Raw genomic sequence first — 17,482 nt, 5'->3', positions numbered from 1 at the left:
CAGCAAGATGGTTGAAACTTGGACAATAATGACAAGCACACATCAAAACTGGTTTTGGAACAGATAAAGCAGGCTAACACCAACTTTCTGGAATGGCCTTCCCAAAGCACTGACCCCAATCCTACTGAAAACTTGTGGACCACACTTAAAAGCCAGGTCTGTGCCAGGTGATCAACCCATTTAAATAAACTTTACAAATTCTGGTCAGATATCTATAATGATTACATGTTAACTTCTGATCACAACTGTAGCTTACTGGATAATATTTATGTATAATTATGAGTAACAGTGCTTCAGTTGTATTAAACAACACATACTGGCAGTATAGGGAAGAGTTAAAAATACTTCTGCCATCAAGAGCTTGTTTCATCCATTTTTGTTCAACTAACATTATTATTCTTAGAGTGCAGCGATGCAGTCACATGGATCTGAACTACAGCTGGTAAACGTATTGCCAGTGGGCAGTACATGTGCAGCATTAACCACGTCAGTATGTTTTTTGTGCTCCTTTTGACATAAAACAACTGTATTTCTGTACAAAACTCTCATGAGAGTATACAAGCCCATCACAAAGCATGGATGCATGATGTATTGTGGAAAACTATTGGCATCTGGATTTCTTTTAATCAATTGACGTCAGTGGGTTGCGCCAATTACCTCTGCATCTTTGCCACGTCATACACAAGGGCTAGTGCCAAGCGGAAATGAATGCTGAAGGCAGCCACAGTGTTCAGCTCAATGATGTAGCTCAGCCTCATTCAAAACTATAGTAGAGAAGCCCATTGCAGGTTATTTCACTGTGGTGATTCCGAGGGACCATCTCTAGCTGTGTTGGCTTTTACTTGGTAAGTAGCTGCCAGGTGGCTAACTGCTTAACTAACGCTAAATTTATCATTTGGTATGAAATGTGAGGATACAGCTCCGACGCTAACTCGGCTGTATAAGTTTGCTTACATGAAGGTAGCCTCGTGTAGACGTTTGACAGTATAGGGGAAACACTGTTTACATACGCCTGTATTTTGCCGGCTTAGTTGGCAAAGTAGGTTTCAATAACCCAAGTTTCGTTTGGCTAGCTAACGTCACATTAGTTAGCTAAAGCACTGTGGTCGCTGTACTGTAATTTGTCTTAGTGAACGTGGGCAGTTTGCCCTCATTTCTTTGCCGTGCTCAACCGGGAAACGATTACGCTTGTAAAAGTGTAATGTTTTATGGTGCCGCCATGGAAACAATATTTAGGACGCTTGTGGTAGAAGTAGGAAACTCTGTCGCAGAAAGTCCCAGAGTGACTCCCATCAGCAACAGCGACAGTGTTACCTTCTTCCCTTGCTCTGTAAAGCCCTCTCATATTACATATCCTGGTCAGGTCCCGGGTCCTGTCCTGGAGAACAGATCATGAATGATCAGGAAACGTATCATTATCTGTACGCGGGTGTGTCAGCTGGTTTGTCAACCTCCGAAGCATACCAAATAAGTTGGGTACTGCCTTGCCCACATACTTTTTTGGGTGTGTGTCCCTGAACTCATCTCTCTGTACTTGTTTTCTATTCAGAGATTTTGGTATGCTGCTGGACGAGACTCCACTTTTTGAGCCCTCTCTGCTTCGGGAGCTAGACTGGAGCAGCAACACTGCCCCATTCTCTCCCCCAATCTCACCATGCAATCCAGGGGAAGGCCTGGTGCTGAGGCCACTCTGTATGGCAGATTTCAACAGAGGTGAGTCTGTACAGCATAAACCACACCAGTATGGTTTTTTTTTTTTTGGGGGGGGGGGGGTATAATATGAAACATCTCAGAAATTCCCAGGACATGGGTTAGAATTCAGAAATTTTCACTAACTCTTTATTCTTTTTCATTCCAGGATTTTTCAAGGTTTTATCTCAGCTCACCAAGACAGGCGATGTCACACCAGAGCAGTTCGCTAGTAAGTCATACCTGCCTTATATATATTCTAAAAGTGAGATAATTTAGTTTGGGACATAAACTGTTGACTGAGTGTCATTTTGAATCACTAATTTTCAATTTAACACAACTATTGTTGTGTCTTAGACAGCAGATCATATATATTTAAAGAAATATCCTAGAAAAACGAATTAAAGTATGAGTGATGATTTATAAACACACATTTTGTTTATTTTTTGACAGAGAATTTTGAGCACATGAAGAAGACTGGAGATTACTATGTCATCGTGGTGGAGGATACAAATCTGAGTCAAATCGTGGCCACGGCAACACTGATCACTGAACACAAATTCATCCACTCCTGTGCCAAAGTACAGTATACACTACACAAATTTGTGTATATTTAAGTACACAGCTGTTTGTTTTTTTCTCCCTGTGTTTTCCTTATCACCAGTTACATAAAAAAGTTACTGATTAATGTAGTAATGTAGTAATTACGAGACTATTTAATTATTAACCCAGTATATGGTCATAAACTGGTTATATATGTTTATTAATCTTGACAATTAGTAAATTAAAATCGTATTTATTTGTAGAGAGGCCGGGTGGAGGAGGTCGTCGTCAGCGATGTGTGCCGAGGAAAGCAGCTGGGCAAATTGTGAGTCAAGACACGGCTTTGGCTTGTCTTTAATATTTCACATATTGCCCAACATAGCAAAAGACAGTTCTATATTTTGAATAGTTTATATCTTGTGATTTCTGCTTTTAAAACTTTTCACTTCTCTTCTTTATCCCAACAGATTAGTCTCGACTCTTACTCTTCTCAGCAAAAAACTGAATTGCTATAAAATCACTCTTGAATGTGCACCCAAAAACGTGGCTTTTTACCAGAAGTTTGGCTACTCTGCGTCAGACGAGACCTACATGCAGTGTCGATTTTTTGACTGAGAACGGAAGTTTAAAAAAACCAACAAAAATCTGTTTTGGGAAAAACGGACTGTATCTTTGCACACCCGGTGATAATCAGAACTTGAAGAATGTCTTAAGAACTGGAGCTTCCCGTGGATGAGGTTGCTGTTGTGTCACAGCTGAGTCATCCATGAACACTCATCATGATTTCAGCACACTCGAGTAAACATTTACAAATGTTCAAGCTCAGTACAACACAATCCCTTGTCCTTTTGGTAACCGTGGCTACCTCACCAGGGTGGACCTGACATCTCATCATCTAGAAAAGAAAGAAAAAATACTATTTTCTTTCTTTAAATTGCTTAAAGTTTTTCTTTTCCATGTACCAGTGAATGAACAGTTTATATATGTGACTTCCATGCAACTGTAAGTAATTGAAGCTATGTGGGAGATCAGGATGATACCAAATGAAGTTATATTACTTATTATGTAAGTAAAACAATCTACAGGTACCAGATAACTCTACAAGGTAACTTCAAAACCAAATATGCTTTAAGAATTAATTGTAGATTGTGATTGAACTGACAGACGGCTGCCAGAAAACTAAACTTTTTTAGAACAAAAAATTTGTTTTACTTTTTTTTTGTTTAATCCTACTTGGTACAAGATGCAGTGTCATATAGATTATGTGTAGCTGGGTAACTAATCAAATTTAAATTACAAGAACTACAATGAAGACTGTTATAAAGTTTCACATTAAGTGAGGAAAAATATTTTGTGAGGTACTGGTAAGTTGTTAACATGCTGTTAAGTTTTGACTTAAGTTGCCAAATGGGATTAGCGTTTAACGGTTTTTGTAATGGGAAGTGGGTAAAGATGATTTTTCTAAATTATCTCTTATTTAAGCTTTTGTAGTTAAGTTTTATAATTATTCTTTTATCCTGGAGAGAGGGGGCACATATTTAATGTAATTTATTTCAAAACGTGTAGTCAAATAAAATCATCTTTGGCCTGAGGTCTTTTTTTTAAATTTTTTTTTAATTCTACAAAAAAGGCAGATCCATGTTTTAACTTAAGACTTGATTTGAGATATTTTGAGTGTTTTTTTGGGAGGTCAGGATGGTGGTGGAATTCAAAAACGTTGGTATGCTGTAGTTGAGGTGGTGTCCGATTCCCCAGTGTCTTGAAGTGAAGGGACTTTGGGCAAGATGCTGAAATTGGTTGTAGGTGTGGTACTGTCCCACTGTTAGTCCAGTGTTGGAGTGGCAACCTGTCCAAAGGTGCATTTCTCACCCAGTCAGCTGGGATAAATGAAATCAGTTTATATCCTCAGTTAAAACTGATTTTGTATCATGAAGAAACAGCCCATACATTAATCTCAAGTGAGAAGAGTATCAGGTCTAGTCAATCAGAGGAAATGATACTAAAATGCTTCCATCATGCTCTTAATGCAATATTGTTTCAACATTACTGATGTTTAATTATTGAGCATCACTATAGAGTGACCTACAGTAACTATTGTTGCAGAATCTTAAATGTGACTTATTGGCAATCTAATAAACGCAGTGAAGGATAGCAGAAATGAGGACACAGCTGAACAGGACTCAGGACTTTATTAAGCAGTGAGTTTCTATTCCTTACTATCCCATATTAAGTCTGATATTAGTCCATAACCCTATTACTCCCGAAATAAAGGCGTAGCTATTCCTCTTATGTCCTTAGCTGGGAAATATCTTGGCTACTTTCCCTTTTGCCAACTTTCCCCACCTGTTTGTCTACACAAATTCAAGTATCGAAAGTGCATTATTGCAATACTGTCCCGCTGCAAATGCAAAATGCTTTAAATACTATAAAACTGCAAAAAAGAAAAAAAAAAGTCCCCCATCAGTGCATACAGCTCAAGAAATAAGAAAGAAAGAAATGAGTTATCAAATTGTTCCCAGTCCCCTTTAGCACTCCATGTCTCAGACATGAGTAGTTCCTGTCCTGGCCCGATCCCTTCCCCTTAGAAAAAGTTCAAATATTTACATTTTTAATCGCATTAAAAATGAAAAAAACAAACAAACAAAAAAAACAAAAAGAAGAATCGAGTGCACTCTGCCACACAGCAAACATTATCAGGAAAGCTCATCCGTTCTGTGCAGCTGTGACCTGCATCCCTCCAAAATCTTCATCTTCCTCCAGGCTGCGTTTGCGGCTTCCTATTACAGAAAAGAAAATGAACGATCACAAAACAGCAACTCAAAGTCCGTCGCCCATAATCTCCAAACGTGAACACTGTCGCCTGTGGAAAGTGAAATCGCTGGGATTCAGACCAATACATTATAACTGAGGGAAATTATGAGTCAGTCCTAGAGCTACACATGCCTGAATGTTATCTGTTTAATAGTAATAAAGTCCCAAAGAAAATATGAATGCTATGAGTTGAGAATCAGTCACAATGGAGCTAGCTTTTTTTTCCCTAATGAAAGCCTTCTTTAAAGTCAAACATCATATCAAGCAGCGTTTTACAAATGAGTAACCCACCATTGCCACATTACAAGTTAATGATCCTGAGAAAGTCTGATAATGGATGCCAAAATGGCACAATGGACCCATCGACACTGCTTTGAATTCCCTTTAACATGAAATATTTTTTTTATTATTTCTGCTGCGCTAAAGCTGTAACCAAATGCTTTACCTGCATTGGTTCAGTAATAACAAGAAATAATGGGACGTGTCTCTCTTTCCAAAACTGGGTATGTTAAATACAAACCTGGCATCCCAGCTTGTAGTGAGAACGGCCTGTCCAACTGCACCGACATCCTTTTAATGGTCAGTTTGGCTAGGTAGATTGCTTCATATTCCTTTAAAAGCAAATCAAATTTAAATACAGCTGTAAAAATCACAGGAATGACGACAGCTACACAGTCGTGCCTGAAGCTCCGACTGCTTGTCTCTTGGCTGACTTCTTACACGCTCAGTTAATTACTTAATGAAGCTCAAAGACTTTACAGTGGCAGTATTCGTGAGCCCATGCCACAATTTCTGTTTTGAGTTAATGGAGTAAAAAAACAACAACTGTGTGATAACACATTTACTTCAATTTGAAAACACAACAAGTACACATGCCAACTAAGTTAGCAAGCCACTTGTGTGGCCAGCCAAGGCAGACTAAAGAGAGATGATATATGGTAGTAAACATGGGAAAATCATTTCTGCAGCCTCGAATGAGAAAACACAAGAAAGCAAAAACAGCAAAATGAACCAGTATAACAACACAGACTGTAGTGATTCTGTATTTCTTCTGTGTAAGCAACTTTTAATCCAATACCATCATATAAATTTTGCCTTTCTTTCAAAGGAAAATGAAGGGGGCACAGTGAATCTGCTGTAGTAGCAATATTATTAATACAGACCAATTACAGTCATGTACAGACAGTATGATTATTAGGTATTAGGCTATTCTAAAAGGTTAAAATATGAGCTTACCTGTAGCTGATGCACAAAGCCCACATTGGGATTAATGCAAAACCTCCTCTCCTGAACATGGCTGAATGCTTCCCTACAGAGTGAAATAGGAAAAACATGAAACCTCTGCCAGCAACTGCTTTCTGTGCTTCTATCCAGTATATTTATATATTATAACAATTATGCTGCAGTCCACTTACGTCTGTGTAATAAAGTCAGCTTAGTTTTACAATGTGCAGAAATTGTAAGCAATACATTGTTGTGAGGAAAAAACACTCACCTGTATTTCATACCGAATGTTTCCATAAGATATGCAATCACTAAGGCAGCACTGAAAGAACAAATAAAAATAAACTTGGTTACTTAAGTGGTACAAAAGGTGCATCAGTTCATGTAATATGTTTCCTTTAAGCCACGTTAGAGAGTTAGACAAAGAAATAATGGACTAATGAAATTGTGGCAGAACTGGAGCCCACATAAGTTAACTTTGGGCAAGATCCAGGCTAAGTCATGCTAAGGTTGTCCATTAATAATAGGACTTGCATGGACACTCAGGAAGAGCATTATTTAACTTTTAAAGGCATGTCATAATGTCAAGGCAACATAGATGTATAGTACAGTGAAATGTCTTGAGTCACCCTTCTTTATATTTTGACAGAATAATGGAAAAATCTTTGGGCTTCTTGAAGGACGTGCCAAAGCTCTTTGTTGGATGTTAACTGCCTTTTGTTGGGTTCCATCAAGATGATCTTACACTGCCTCAATAAAACTGAGCTCCGGGCTTTGGAGAAGGCCGATCCATGACTGATATTTTTCCACTGTGCGATTTTTTTTTTCTGTCCAGGTATATTTTTTACTGCACTGACAATGTGTTTGGAATCATTGACATACTAAAAAAATGAAGATGCTACAAATCAGAAGCTTTCCAGATGGTATTGCATGACAGCAAATATCAGCTGTGGGTAACACCACATACTGGCTTTGACAGTTTTACACAATATTCCTTCCTTCTTGTCACAATACGAAAGGGAATTTGTGTCTCTGGCTGGAATTGAACTGCTGACCTTTTGTGTAACCCACTACACTATACAACCACTGCTAGATGGTACTGCATGACAGATCAAAATCTGACAATATTTTTCTGTGTTCATAATCCCACCAGGGTCCTCGAGAGCACTGGCTGAAATACAACCCCAAACCATTACAGAGCCTTCACTGTGTTTCAGAAATGGCTGTAGACACTCGCTTTTGCATTGCTCATCTGACCACCTCCAGAATTTGTTCAAAATTGGACCTGCTGACACTGATTTTCAGTCCAGTTCTTGTGTAATTTTTCTCTCTTAAAAATTGCCTTAAACAAAAAACAAAACAAAAAGAAATTCCTCTGAAATTGATGAGGTTGATGAGCTGGACTAAAAAGGAGTGAAGAAAAGCAGCCAGATGCCAAAGAGGAAGTTTCAGAGACTATGAGAACTATTTCTCAAATCAAACAAAAAAAGAAGTCAAGATCAGTGGAAGCAAAATATAATGAAATTAAGGGTTGCTCAAGACTTTCGCAAAACTTTATCTTACTTGCAATTTGCTCTGTGAACTGAAAAAATATCACATATAACACTCGCCTAAACAAAAACAGTACATGATCCAATCATATTTTAGAATTTCACAGCTTTGGCAGTACAGTACATGATGCGCTTTAATGCACGAGGTGAAATTACAGCATACAGAACAAATGTAGGCTCACCTTCTTGATATCCCTGCATTACCATGAACCAGTACCTTTCCTGAAAGAGCAAGGAAACAGAAGAGTGTTAATAAAATGCCTTACACTCTAGGCAATACAAACGGGAATGGCATGCGTCTTTACCTTCTGTTGCTAAGCAGCCATCAATGAATTCTTTAGTCTGTAAAAAGGAAAATTAAATTTTATGGTAAACGCCACACCTTTCAGCGAAAGACCGCTTTCCCAGACAACACGCCCCACCTCTTTACTCACCATAGGAAAAAAGCGGATTATATTTTCCACTGGATTGTCAGCAATATCTAACACAAGGTATCTGCAAGAAAACGCATGATGAAATAAAACTCCCTGTTTCAGAAACGTACCAATGTTGCGCAAAGGTCACAGAAGCCCTTACTTACCTAAACATGTGAGGGAAATTAGGTTTGATAAAATTGGCTTCAATGTCTTGGCGGACGCACACAATGTGCGTTATGCCGTGTCTTTCGAGAATTGGCAGCTAGACATAGAGGAATAAGTAAAATGAGGGTTGAATGAATTCATTTTATTTGTGTCTCCGTATCCAAGAGAAATCAATGAAATCAGTCCTCCAGCAACTACCTTGCTTTTCATCGCAGAAGAGTAGGGACCTAAAAACAGTCCTGGTAAAATCTCCTGAATAGAAAAATACAGCAAACATTAACACAACACAGGCACCAACATTTCTTCATCTTTAACAAAGGATTTTATATCTGGACACTGACATTTTACTGTGATCACTAGAAGTTTACACACACTCATCAAGGGCATGAATCATGGTAATTATGAGCTTTTAATGAGTTCTTGGGATGGTTAAAAAAAACAAACAAAAAGAATTGAGTGAACAAGAATTAATTATAATTTTGGATTTTCCACTATTCCACACAAAGTCAAAATTATACATACACCCAACTAATCTTTGGTTAAATGTCCCTTATCAAAGTATACCTTGGCTGGATGCTTTTGGTAGCCATCATCAAGCTTCTGGTAAATTTTTTCCTGGATATCTGGCTGCACTTCTTGGCAGAATGCATAGAGTTCATTTAAATTTCCTGGCACGAACTCTGCTTTTAAGCACTTAATTTTACATTAGGTTGAATTTGAGGCTTTGGAAACGCAATTCCAGAAGCTTAATGTTAGCTATCTTTATACATTTAACAGCCCTGATGTTGTTTGAGATCACTGTCCTGCCGGAACACCCAACGGCTTTGAAGTTTTAACCAGCTAGCTGTTGATGATTCTGAGGGTGGTACTCCTCCTCGATTACTCCATCCACTAACAGTACTACTGGTAGCAAAACAGCCTCAAAGCACGATGCTACAACAACAGTGTTTGACAGCTGGTGCAGTTTTCTTAGGTTTGAAAGCCTCTGCTTTACTTCTGCAAACACACCTCCTGCTATTGTGGCCAGATAGCTAAATCTTTGTCTGTCAATAAAACCTTCCTCCAGGGGGCGTTTGGCTTGTCCATGTTGGCAGCGACAAATTGTTCAGTCTAGTTCATGGCAGGCTTGAGCCTTGATGGTTCCTGGGTTAATCCTGAACATCCTAACCAATTATCTCTCATTTTAGGGTGACAGTTCGGACAAAAGCAGTGATGAGCAGTCAGACTGGAGCCTCAGGTCATACAGGAGAATCACTTGGGTGATCACTCTTTGCGCTGGTAAACGACCCCAGCACTGATCACAACGATGAGGGGAAATACCTCCAAAATGCACAAACATTTGACCCAGAGCATACAATTGATTTGCACAAATATAATGTTTTTGATATGCTGCTTAGTGATGGTATTAACGCTGACATTAGTGCTGATGAGCACCAAATGAGAATCGTTAAGGAACCTAAATAAGAAGTGAACTCGATGAAGGAACCTGTTCACTCAAGTCATTACAGATGTATGCACCCATGAGGCGTGTATGTAAACTTCTGGTCATAAAATGTACACACATCATCAAAGTAGTACTACGACAGCCAAACAAAGTTGTATTAAAGTTTAAACGGTAACTATAATGATTCAAAATACAATTAGCTGCATTGTTCTGTCTCCAGATTAATGTTTTAAGAACTTTAAAGCCGCATTTACCATAGGAATATACTATCAACTGTCAAGATTAAACTTGCCACTATAAACAACAGACTCATCCTTACACACCTGCATATCTCGTCTCATCGGATACGCCCAATCCTGGAAAAAAAAAAGGGAATTTGAAACCAAGGTTAAAAGATGTGGCAGGTGTTCCTACCATTAAACGACAGGTGAATGCTAGTTTACTTTATGCACGTTGATTGCTAATGCTAGTAGGCTACTCAGTGCCGAAACGCCGCAAAAGACTCATTAAAAGACAATTTTGAGAATGGCTCTCACATTATCACACATTACATTGATACGTCACTTTCCCAAAAACGACATACACACACACATATCGCCCTCTACATTGTTCCCTGCCAGAAAGTAAAACTAGAGTGGAGGCTAGCTCAAATTAGCTGGTCAGAGACACAGTGGACATGTTGGCTAATACAGGACCTCACCAGAAGGTCCTCCTTGGTATCGGGCAGAGACGGAAACTGAAGTTTGTTCTCCTCGTCCATCCTGCTGACCATTCGGCCACCGCCGGCCCGACTTCGCGCGCGGTATCGATGTTTCCTCGCGGCGGGGTTAGCTGAACAAACGGTACAATTTGTTTTGAGGCTCCACATGCATGTCCGCCATACTTCTCGGTCACATGCGTCACGTGATCCCGAAGGAGCTGGCCGACAGATGCGTGGAGAAACGGAAAAGAGGAAACAGCGTCGCTTAGCGGTCGTTTTGCGAAGCGCAGAAGTCACAGAGGAGCACCCCCAGTGCCACTGTAAAGGAAATATTTAGATTTGTGAAATTAATGAGTTAAGATGAAGACGTAGTCCGAGATGTAGTCTACGAGCTTCTGCTCACTGCTTATTGGAGGGCCTTTAAAGCTTTTCTTTGAATGTGTCCGAACTGGCTAATGACTAATAATCTAGGTATGATTTTACTGTGATGTCAGTGTGTTTGGGATCATGTCACGACAAAAAATGAATTTCTTGTTGATGAACTTTCCACATGATATTTCATTGTGGATTAGTATCTGAGAGTATTTTGCTGAGTTTCTAATTCCATTAATTTTGAGAACATTCCCAACAGCACTGGCTGAAATCCACCTCCAAACCAAGACAGAGCCTTCACTGTGTTTCACTATGAGGTGCCGTAAGGGACATTATTACTGAAACGCTCTCACACACACTACTGAAATTTTAGCTCTCACACACACTACTGAAACGCTCTCACACACACTACTGAAATTTTAGCTCTCACACACACTACTGAAACGCTCTCACACACACAACTGAAATTTTAGCTCTCACACACACTACTGAAACGCTCTCACACACACAACTGAAACGCTCTCACACACACTACTGAAATTTTAGCTCTCACACACACTACTGAAACGCTCTCACACACACAACTGAAATGCTCTCACACACACTACTGAAACGCTCTCACACACACTACTGAAATTTTAGCTCTCACACACACTACTGAAACGCTCTCACACACACTACTGAAATTTTAGCTCTCACACACACATCTGAAATGCTCTCACACACACTACTGAAACGCTCTCACACACACAACTGAAATTTTAGCTCTCACACACACTACTGAAACGCTCTCACACACACTACTGAAACGCTCTCACACACACTACTGAAACGCTCTCACACACACTACTGAAATTTTAGCTCTCACACACACTACTGAAACACTCTCACACACACTACTGAAACGCTCTCACACACACAACTGAAACGCATTTCCGCTGAACAGGAAGTTGTTTCCTGACAAAGAAACTGATGGAAAAAGTGGTATATTTCAAAACACTACAAGGATGTCTACTCAGCAACCTGCTAGTACAGCAGTTCCCAACCTTTTTTGTGCCACGTAAACAATATAAAAATTTAAAAAAAAGATAAATACCATGAAAACCATAAATTTTAAACTCAAGCCTCAACTCTTGCGACCCGGTACCAAACGACTCACAGACCGGTACTGGTCCAGGACCTGGGGGTTGGGGACGGCTGTGCTTGTAGCCTAAGTGAAGCAGCCGCATTACTTAACAATATTTTAGCTTCCTTGAATCAAGGAATGGATTCAAGGTGCAACAGGGAAATCGGCAATTATGTCCTGTTTCCCCTAAGCTTTTTATATTGGCAACTCAGTTGTTAACACTATTAATCAAAAATTCTAACGACATACAAGGAATATCAATTTTTAATAAAGAATTCAAAATAAGTCAATTCACAGATGATACATCTATGTTTTTGAAAGATAAATACATGGTAGAGAAAACTAAATCTTCTCGTTTATCTTTCAGTATCAAAAAATGTGAACTTCTCCCGATTCATACAAGCTCTGACTCCTCAATAGCTTTGGTTAGAGTTGAATCTAAAGTTAAATATATAGGGCTGATAATATCTAAAAAACCCAATTAGCAGAAAAGACACCAATATTTCTAACTGTATCATCGAGATGAAGAAATCACTTAGCCACTGGTTAAGCAGAGACCTCGCTTTTTTTGGCAGAAACATCCTATCTAAAGCTGAAGGCATCTCCAAATTGATTTATCCTTGTCACTCTCTATATATCTCCTCTAAAAGCATTAATAAGGCTAACACAGTTATTTTCGAATTTTTGTGGAGGAATAAAACCCATTACATAGAAAGATATCAGCTTGTGAAGGAATACAATAAAGGTGGTATCAAAACTCCAGAATTAGAATTTATGGATGGCACCCTTAGAATTAAATGGTTAAAATCTTGTCTGTCACAGCCAGACTCTACTTAGCTCCACATCCTATGATCCTTGTTTAATAAAATAGTATACAGGATTAGACTTTATTTTGAAATGTGATTTTGTGGTAAATAAAATCCCCATAAAGATATCAAACTTTCCAAAACAGACTGTGCATTTTTGGGAAAATGAGATTTACCCACAACTTCTCCCCATAATTCAACCTTATGGAATAATAGGGTAATAACACTTAATCAAAAATCAATTTTCAAGAGTGACTGGTTTGAACAAAAAGATTATATTCATAACAGATTTGTTGGATTATAACGGTGTAATTCTAAGTTACCCAGACTTTTCAGAAAAATATTGTCTAAACTGTTCTCAAAGAGAATATAACAAATTTTGTGAACTGGTCCCACTGCCTCTGCTTCATTTGATTAAAATTTTTATGATATACAATAATTTCTCATCAGTGCTCCCAAATTTATTGCTAGGGCAATGTCAGCTGTTTGATAAAAATGCAATAAGAAATTTGTTAGTAGTTTCTTCAAAGACAAAAATATTTCATAGTTACAACAGAATGGTTACATTGCATGGTTCTAATTTAGTTATTTCATATACACTGGATAAAGCATACTAAAAATTTATGAAATAGCCTATTCTACCTAAAGTTAAAGAAACACACTTAAAAAAAAATTAATCCTGTGGCAGAATTTCTAAAAAAAAGAGATTTGGCTTTGAGGTGTATCAGTGTTCTTTTTGTACTGATGAAAATGAAACCCTAGAACATCTTTTTTTTTTCTATGCCCTATCACACAATGTATTTGGTGCAACTTAAAAAATTGGATTTTCCTAAATATTAATGATGTGCCACTATTTGAATTACATCATAATTTTTTTTATATGGATCATCTGTCTCAGACATTATTAACATCATCATACGTTTGAGTAAATATCATATCCATTGTGTTAAATGGAGGAACGCTAAGCCTTCTCTCCCTGGTTTTATTGATGATTTTAAGATATTTTTTTCTTTGCTAAAAAAGACAAAAAGCACATATGCCAAAAAAAAAAAAAAAAAAAAAAACAGGATAATGCCCGTCTCCTGCTATTCTAAATTTTGACTTATGCTGAGGCTAATATATTTTTAAGTAATGCAGCTGTCTCACTAAGACTAAGCTGTCTAACTTATCGTTCCATGATTCGATTCAATTCGATTCGATTCAATTCAATTCAATTTGATTCTGGGAAATTTTGACAGTCAGCAATATTATAATTCAGATCAGTACATTTACATATTTTTGTATCTAAAAAAAGGAAGCTGACACAAGCAAGACTTTATCAAAGGTGTAAGCGTCACAGCAGATGCCTTTGTGTAAAAGTAGCTGAAGATAAAACACAGAAAAACATGAAGGTGATTTTTCCTGGCCTGGGATTTTATAAAAAATATTCTGCAGTACATCAAAAACGAAAGAAAACCATTAATCAACATATGAACGTTACCTCTGACGTTCCAGCGGTTTTATTAGAGACACGGCTAAGCGTTTTGCATTTTGCATAATTTTTAAATGTTTCAATTTGTTCAGTATTGAACGGCAGAAATAAGATTTTCTTTTCGGAAGTATGTAAAACGAAAAAAAAAAACAGCTGCCGACAGCGCTGTAAACAACAGTAGACTTGTGCGTAACAAGCAAGCGAATAATGCAGAAAACAGATTTTTAGACGGGAAACAGTTCTTGAAGTACAGAGAGAGAAAGAGAGAGAGAGAGAGCTGTGCATGACGTGTGATTTTATCGTGGTGGAAGCAAAACAGTAAACGTCAGAGGGAATTCATGACGATGTTTATGTGAAGCGCAGTTTGGATCTTCTTTTGCTGCTGGTTCAGTCAATATTGTTTGGAGAGAGATCAAACTAACAGCTTTAGAATCTGGCAAAAACGGCGTGAAAACAAAGCGCAGACCGCCGACAGATCAGAATCAGCCAGCTGTTGGCTTTCAGCCCCGACCGTGTCCGTGCTGTCGGGTGAGAAAGGCGACATCCCATTTGCTGTGTCCCAATTCGGGGTATGCACGCTTGAAGTACGCACACTACGCGTACTACGTACGGTGCGTACTATAAGTACGAGAAGTGCGGAAGTGAGAGGCTTGTGAAATGGGACGGTAAATGCTTCGTCGCGCTGTTCAGGTTGCCTAGCAACCATGATACTAACCGCGAGACACGCTACATACAGCTTTGTTTGACAGAAATGAAGGAGAAAATTGTTTTGTTGGTCAATCATTTTTGTCATGACATCACTTTGATTAGTTGAGTATCTGAGGCTGAGACCACAGGACTGTAAAACATGATTCAAGGGCTTCATTTCTGTACTGAACAGTCATTTAAGATTAGCTAGTAAATAATAATTAGTTAATGTTGTTCATGAGACTAAAGTCATCTCACTATGGTAATGTAAATATAATATGGCCAATATTATAGTATTGTCAGATTATTATGATATATATATATATATATATATATATATATATATATATATATATATATATATATATATATATATATATATAATCTATATCACTGACTGTCAGCTTGTTGTGTTTGTGGATATATGACTGACTTTAATTATCCATAAAATCATCAGATTCTCTGTAAGATTAAGGTCGACTATATGTATATTTAGAAGTAGAGGCTTTAAAACCAAGTTAATGCTGAAAGTACAAACATCACTAGTGTCACATAACTTTGCCGACATGTGGCCAACAGCAATGTTTTAATGTTCTTCGTTATTAAACATTCGCACATGAATAAGTGACGTCATATTCAGTACTTACTTTTGACAGTTCACTTTTCGGCCGCTCCCTTCTGCCGTATTTTGCGGCAAAATTATCCACACCCACCGCCGCGCTTTGAATTGTGGGATATATGGGACCACGAAGCGTGCACCGGACCACGCTTGATATTTGGGGAAATCGACGGCGCATTTGGAGTATGCATTTCAAGTACACTTCGAATTGGGACAGCCGTCGTCGCGTGGCGGTGACGTAACCGCACTTAAAATGCGTACTTCAAGCGTGCATACCCCGAATTGGGACACAGCAATTGATTCTGATCCGCAGGTCCGCGCTGTGTGTTTACGTCTTTGTGCAGAATCCGTGTTCCTGCTCTCATTTACTGTTTTAGCTGTTTGGTGGTTGTTGAAATTTTGTGCGGTTTCACCTGAGATTCTGGCATTTCGGGCAAAATTCATTTATATTAAAAAATCGATTCAGGATTTTAATGAATCAATTTTACGTTATCCAAGCCAGAATCGATTTTAATTGATAAATCGATTATAAAAACCCACCCCTAACTAGCAGGTTGCTGAGTAGACATCTGTGTAGTGGTTTGTTTGAAATCTACCACTTTTTCCTTCAGTTTCTTTGTCAAGAATTAACTTCCTGTTCAACTGAAATGCCTTCCTGTTCAACTGAAACGCCTTCCTGTTTAACTGAAATGCCTTCCTGTTCAACTGAAACGCCTTCCTGTTCAACTGAAATGCCTTCCTGTTCAACTGAAACGCCTTCCTGTTCAACTGAAATGCCTTCCTGTTCAACTGAAACTCCTTCCTGTTCAACTGAAATGCCTTCCTGTTCAACTGAAATGCCTTGGTTTTTCAGTAGTGTGTGTGAGAGCGTTTCAGTAGTGTGTGTGAGAGCGTTTCAGTTGTGTGTGTGAGAGCGTTTCAGTAGTGTGTGTGAGATCTAAAATTTCAGTAGTGTGTGTGAGAGCGTTTCAGTAGTGTGTGTGAGAGCGTTTCAGTAGTGTGTGTGAGAGTGTTTCAGTAGTGTGTGTGAGAGCTAAAATTTCAGTAGTGTGTGTGAGAGCTAAAATTTCAGTAGTGTGTGTGAGAGTGTTTCAGTTGTGTGTGTGAGAGCGTTTCAGTAGTGTGTGTGAGAGCTAAAATTTCAGTTGTGTGTGTGAGAGCGTTTCAGGAGTGTGTGTGAGAGTGTTTCAGTAGTGTGTGTGAGAGCTAAAATTTCAGTAGTGTGTGTGAGAGCGTTTCAGGAGTGTGTGTGAGAGCTAAAATTTCAGTAGTATGTGTGAGAGCGTTTCAGTAGTGTGTGTGAGAGCGTTTCAGTAGTGTGTGTGAGAGCGTTTCAGTAGTGTGTGTGAGAGCGTTTCAGTAGTGTGTGTGAGAGTGTTTCAGTAGTGTGTGTGAGAGCTAAAATTTCAGTAGTGTGTGTGAGAGCTAAAATTTCAGTAGTGTGTGTGAGAGCGTTTCAGTAGTGTGTGTGAGAGCATTTCAGTAGTGTGTGAGAGCTAAAATTTCAGTAGTGTGTGTGAGAGCGTTTCAGTAGTGTGTGTGAGAGCGTTTCAGTAGTGTGTGTGAGAGCGTTTCAGTTGTGTGTGTGAGAGCTAAAATTTCAGTAGTGTGTGTGAGAGCGTTTCAGTAGTGTGTGTGAGAGCGTTTCAGTAGTGTGTGTGAGAGCGTTTCAGTAGTGTGTGTGAGAGCGTTTCAGTAATAATGTCCCTTACGGCACCTCATAGCAGACACTCACTGTTGTACCGCTTTCCTGACCTGCTCTGTACATACTGATGATAATATGAACCAAAATTTTAACATTTAGATTAATCCCTCCACAAGACCTTTTCTTACAGATTTTTGGTTATTCACGAAACCTT

General features: G+C 38.6%; 2 protein-coding genes across 2 annotated transcripts; one reads left to right on the top strand and one right to left on the bottom strand.

Moving 5' to 3' along the window:
* The first annotated feature begins 1,559 nt into the window (after positions 1-1,559).
* On the top strand, positions 1,560-4,717 carry gnpnat1 (glucosamine-phosphate N-acetyltransferase 1). The gene is made up of 5 exons (XM_085164280.1): positions 1,560-1,713; positions 1,859-1,921; positions 2,143-2,270; positions 2,496-2,557; positions 2,700-4,717. The coding sequence occupies exons 1-5, from the start codon at positions 1,560-1,562 to the stop codon at positions 2,845-2,847; spliced, it is 555 nt and encodes a 184-aa protein (XP_085020406.1). The 3' UTR covers positions 2,848-4,717.
* Positions 1,770-10,762, bottom strand: styx (serine/threonine/tyrosine interacting protein). The gene is made up of 11 exons (XM_085164268.1): positions 10,543-10,762; positions 10,166-10,198; positions 8,597-8,650; positions 8,398-8,495; positions 8,252-8,312; positions 8,123-8,159; positions 8,000-8,039; positions 6,539-6,589; positions 6,280-6,352; positions 5,564-5,654; positions 1,770-5,009 (listed from the first exon to the last, which is right to left on the bottom strand). Exons 1-11 carry the CDS (start codon positions 10,708-10,710, stop codon positions 4,936-4,938), a joined length of 780 nt encoding a protein of 259 aa, XP_085020394.1. The 5' UTR covers positions 10,711-10,762; the 3' UTR covers positions 1,770-4,935.
* Positions 10,763-17,482: the final 6,720 nt, after the last annotated feature.

Source organism: Neolamprologus multifasciatus, chromosome 1 (genome assembly GCF_963576455.1).
Source record: "Neolamprologus multifasciatus chromosome 1, fNeoMul1.2, whole genome shotgun sequence".
NCBI lineage: Eukaryota > Metazoa > Chordata > Actinopteri > Cichliformes > Cichlidae > Neolamprologus > Neolamprologus multifasciatus.
Note: the sequence above shows the minus strand (reverse complement) of the source record. Positions and strands in the feature narration are given on the sequence as shown.